This window comes from Nannospalax galili, unplaced genomic scaffold, assembly GCF_000622305.1.
Source record: "Nannospalax galili isolate Female #2095 unplaced genomic scaffold, S.galili_v1.0 scaffold617, whole genome shotgun sequence".
Taxonomy (NCBI): Eukaryota; Metazoa; Chordata; class Mammalia; order Rodentia; family Spalacidae; genus Nannospalax; species Nannospalax galili.
In genome coordinates this window covers 3,084,557-3,090,142 of record NW_008341872.1, presented here as the reverse complement: position 1 = coordinate 3,090,142, position 5,586 = coordinate 3,084,557, and the positions used below count along the sequence as shown (strand labels likewise).

At 34.4% G+C, this 5,586-nt stretch overlaps 1 protein-coding gene across 3 annotated transcripts in view; it reads right to left on the bottom strand.

Annotated features, from left to right (window-relative positions):
• Positions 1-490: 490 nt before the first annotated feature.
• Positions 491-5,586, bottom strand: part of Mlf1 (myeloid leukemia factor 1) — a 68,808-nt gene continuing 63,712 nt past the window's right edge. For all 3 annotated transcript variants that reach the window (XM_008837459.2, XM_029565585.1, XM_008837460.3), the window contains 2 exons: positions 2,867-3,005; positions 491-1,721 (listed from right to left, as the gene is read on the bottom strand). In XM_008837459.2, coding sequence (XP_008835681.1) covers positions 1,619-1,721; positions 2,867-3,005 — 242 coding nt within the window. In that variant the 3' untranslated portion in view covers positions 491-1,618. The remainder of the gene's footprint in view (positions 1,722-2,866; positions 3,006-5,586) is intronic.

The following is a 5,586-nucleotide window of genomic DNA, read 5'->3' as shown; positions in this document are numbered from 1 at the left end:
CCAATGGGAGGAACAAAACCTGAGGTTGTCTTTTGGCCTCCAAATACATGTGTGATACATGGGCATGTGCACTGGTACACACACAAATATAACGTAAAAAATTTATGCCTCATGGCAACTTTCTACTAGTATGTTACCAGTAGACAAATATGCATAAGAGGAAATATTTAACAATTACATGCTCAATTAATTTGTTATAAAACGAATGAACACATTTGATTCTTATTTTAGTGACCAATTAAGGGCATAATAAAACACTAGCAAAATTAACAAGCATATATTGTAGTATGAGCATAGCTTTACTCCTAAACTTATAAAAAATGCTGAGGATTATAGAATGATATTAATTTTTGTTTATTTTTTCCTTTATAAAAGTGATATAAGTTAAGATCTTTATATTTTTAAAAACTTCATCCCTAACTTCTATAAAGATGTATTAATGCTTGAATTTCAGATTAAAAGAGGTAGGCTAAAATTTTAAATCATGTAGTTAAAAGAGGAGCAATTCAGTTTTATTAAACACTTTGCTCAGAAACACACAATGTCTATCAAGTTTTGACACAATCAATCATTCTAGTTTTCAGACCAGTAAATGTACTTTTATAAACGTCAAAAAAGCTGAGCAGAGTTTTTCCAAGGAGTCTCCTAATTTAGAATGTTAACTGCAGACACATTAAACTATGGTAAAACAAAATTATTACTACATTAAGAATTTAAAGAGAAATGATCATCTAAATGACAACAAATGGTATGAATGTAATATGGAACAAAACCTACATTGTATAAAAAATTTTAAGAAGAAACATTCATGTATATTAGCAATTTAAAATATTCTCCTGAAAATACACTATTTGCTTATTCTTGCCCTTTTTCAAAATAATTTCTTATAAAACTATGTATAAATGTATATATACACACACTATATATATACATATATACATATACATATATATGCACACAGACATACACACTAATATATATTGGGTTTTTTGTGTTTTTTTTTTTTTTTGAGATAGGGTCTCATTCTTCAGCCTGGGCTGACCTTAAGCTCATAGCAATCCTGCCTCAACTTCTGGGCTGGTTGGATCACAGGTGTTAGCTACCAGGCCTGTATCACTAATATAGGCCTGACTTATTATTTTAAATCTTTAAGCTAGCTGATTATAACACATTATAAAATTTGAAGCAAACTATTTAAACTTTCACTAGCAGCATTCTACTATAGTGTTAGCAAACACTGAGTGTATTTTAATGTTACTTTCTTATATTGAACTTGAATTAAATGATAGAACTAGTTCTATAATCAATCTTTGTTAAGTATATGAGTATATAGTCAGTATAAAAATAATTGGGAAATCAAATCAACATGTGAATGCTAGGTTAGTATGTCTTAAAGAGTTTTATAATGTTTACCAATTTAAATCACATTGTTGAACATAAAGATTTTATTCCTAAAGTAATAATGTAAAGCTAGAACTTACAAGAGAATTCAAATTTCAGAAGAAAGTTGCAAACTACAGCACTGATTTAATAAAAGGAGACTGGTCTGATGTGTATGATCTAGCACCATTACTTTTTTGTTAAAACAATCAACTAAACAAATGAAATGCACTGCTATTTATTTTTTGTTGATTTTCACGGGTGATCCTTTGACGTTGAGTTTGTCTGTAAAAGCGTTTGCTCTTCTTCCACTTTCAATGGCTGGACTTTGAAGTTTCTCCCTAAGAAATATACAGATGAACATCAATACTACTTCTAAAATGCACAATGGTTTAAGTCACTGCCAAGTATGTTAAAAGCCATTTTAGAGAGTTTTATCTTACAAATTTCTTAACAGCTTTGGAAAAACAGAGAAAACTTTTTTATTAAACATTTAAGAAAGTAAGGAGATATTTACCTAAGATGCACTTAATTGCTTATAGTTTAGACAGTGCTGTTCCATATGGTAGCCACTGGTAATATTTACACTTAAGAAATTCAACTCCTGAGTTGTACCATCCCCATTTTAAATGTGATTCAGCAGTCACACATAGCCAGTGGTTACCATGTTAGCCAGCACATTTTTATCATGCAGAAGTAATCACTTTAGAAAATGCTACTGGACAGAACTGTTAAGAGAAAATGCAGCTCTTAGGGCTATAGATTTATAGCTCACTCAAAAAGAGTACGCTTTCTCTAACTGGGACCTGGATTTTGTACTTAAACCTAGCACTATTAGATTTTTAACCATAAAGTTTTCAATGTGTGGCAAATATCTAAAACTAATATGAAAGTGAAATTTTAAGTCATTTAAATACAAAATATTCATGCTCTAAATTCCTAAACAAATATTTTCAAAGGAAAGACACCAGCATATGAAATTCTGCACAAGGCTTCTGATTTACTTGATGCCCATTTGTCCAGTGCTGGTTCTGTGAGGCCTTCTAAGGCAATCCTGTACCTTTAGAACCAGGCTGCCCTCGATCTTACAGAGATTTGCCCACCTCTGCCTCCTGAGTGCTGGGATTAAAGGCGTGTACCACCACAACAGGTTTCAAAATATATTTTAATTTTATTTAATGTATGCTTCAGCACACTCATATTACATACTGATAAGACTTCTGCAACATAACATATATTTCTATACATGTATTATGTGCAACTAAGGTTGACCAGGTTCCAGTGAATGAACCCACATCAAAGGGCATTTGGGGACACAAACCTGATTCCATAAATCTTAATATACATATACACATATATTGGAGTATAGGAAATTTGGTGTGGGATTAGTAAGGGATATGAGATATGGAAGCAGATCTGAATATGATGAAAATATATAAAATTTATAAATATTCATCAAAAAGAGGAAAAAAGATATAGCTTTTACCTTCTTTTGTGTTCTCGTGATCCTGAACTGTCATGACCAACACGTTGCATTCTCATGTTTTCTAGATTATGTGATCGTCCATTAGGCTTGTACTTTAAAACCTCATTTTGCCATTCATCATCAAAAGCATGAGCATCACCTATATTAAATATCAAAATAAAGGGAATGAATATTTAGGGTGTTTTTTTTTTTTGTTTTTGAGACAGAGTCTCACTATATAGCTGTTTGGCCTGGAACTCACTATGATGACCAGATTGGCCTTGAATTCACAGAGAGCTGCTCTCCATCTGTTACCCCAGGTACTGGCTCAAAGGCATGAGTCACCATACCTAACCTAAATATTTAAGTTTCTATAGTCAGTGATTGCCTCGGTTCACCATATACTTCATATAAGCCTCATCTCAAGAAAGGGGTAGGAAGCTTCCTGTTCCTCTCGTACTGATGATCTGTTTATTTATGATACAGTTTTCAATCACCTGCTTGATTATCCTATTGTTCTACTTAGAGGACAGGATGACTCAATTCCAGTCATTTGTAATCTTACATACTGAATCATCTACAGTGATCATGCTATTCCCACGTACTTGGATACTCCCCTTCAGTAGCACGCATTTCTATTAAGCTCTTTATATTCTTGACTTAAGCTTGTCAATTTCCCAACACTAGCAAATTATGATGTCATGAAGAAGGTAATCTAACCTCCAAAATAACATGTAGATTATAGTTCTTCTTCTATCCCATTGTCTTTTAAAATTATTTATTTAATAACCACACAATCAGAAGAAGCATTTCATTACAACAGCATTGACATATTCAATAACAATTTACAGAGAGAAGATGCATCTCCTTCAAAATTGGCTATAAATTTTTAGGTTTACTGTTGAATTAATACAGTTACACAATATTGTACTCAATATAAACCTTATAAGACATAAAATTAAATGGTTTTAAACTTTAAAAAAAGATCTCCATTTCACTATTAAAATACACAGTTTCACACAGAATTGAAAATTCATTTTCAGTACAATTGACACTAAGATACACATGCATTTCTAATCTCTCTATGTATGATTATTACTAATCACAGTTGGTTACTTTCTGAGCTCCTTGGCATCTGAGCATGGATATAAAGTCATCAGGTAGAATTCAATGGTAATGTTTTTCACATCCACCAATTATTAAGGAGTAATTTTTATGCTTTGAAGAATTATTTTTTTAATTTATTTATTTTTACACTGACTTCCCAGACTGCACCCACCCATAGCCTCCCTCTCCCCACTAGAGCCCTTATACTCTGATATCCCTGCTACTGTCTGCTGTGTTGTTGGCACCCCCAGCCATTCCCCACTAATTGCCCTTCTGGTGAATTTAGTCAGCCTATCTAGAGGTCTTTGTTTTAGGAGGGTCAGCTGTTCTTCATCTAGTGGTAATCAGTTGTCTATATTCCTTTGGATAAGATTGGAGTCTGCTGTTCATTTTCCCAGTTCTATGCTGAGTTACTATCTGGGAGTCCCTTGGGCACCCTGGTCAACATCTCAAAAGAAGGTATCCTGTCTAGCATTGTTGCTTGTTATGTAGCCTTTAGCTATACATATGGACTCTTATGAAATTATATTGGCCCCTTTAATCTTTCGTTATTCTTTCCTTTTGGGTGTTTAAGGCCATACAGTTGGACCAGATAAACCGATTTATTTTCACTCTTAAGGTCGTTTGAGGATCTGTTCCTCAGGGGTCACATGGGCTTGGGAGGAGCCCCTGGCTCCTTTCTTTTACCAGTTCCACCTATATGAAGATAAGTCAAAGGTCTTGCTTGACCATGGTTGGCTTCGCTTGGAAGCATGGAGGAAATGATTCCTCTCTGTTGACCCTCCTCCTTATAGACTGGATACTGGTTCAACTCCTCAGCCTCCTTGATCAAGAGGACAGGTGACCCACCACCATTATAGGACATTTTGAGAGATGCTCATAGTCCCCTGGAAATAGTCGACCTAGGAGGGCTAGGAATGAAAAGTATCCTTTATGTCCCTCTGACCAAATTATTATAGGCCTCAAAGTATGTCTGTTAAACACCCAAGAAGGTTAGTTCCACCAGTCTTGTATTTTTAATTACTGTGTGTCATGTAGAAAAATCTTGGGCAAAGATCAGTTGTTTTCAGATAAACCTTACCTAGACAAATATTTCTTGATCTGCCATGTATAATTTGTCAGTAGGGTGTAGGAGTAATATGTCTAGCTCTGATTTTTTAAACACTAGCTAGCCATAATTTATCTTTTGCATTGCCTAACCCTCCCTCCATGGTTTCCCCAGTTAAAATGTCCCCATTTTTCCCATTTCTCCCTTAATAATACCCTTCTCCTATAGTCCTACCTCTCTTGAGCTCCTTCTTTCCCTTTATCCCCTAGGTTCCTTGTATACCCTTCCCTCCCCCCTCCCTTAAACTAACCCAATTTTTACCCATATCTCCCTTATTAAGGCCTGTTTCCTACTGCTCTTCTCTTTCAGGTTATTTCTTTTCCTTTACATCCCTGTTTCTTTCCATTATCCTGGTTCTTGTAGTTATGTCTGGTTGCATACTTATTAATCAGAGTCTGGTTCTAGGATCCACATATGAGGAAGAACATATGTCGATTTTTTTTTCTGAGTCTGTGTTATTTCACTTAGTATAACAGTTTCTAGCTCCATCCATTTACCTGCAAATTTCATGATTTCATCTTTCATG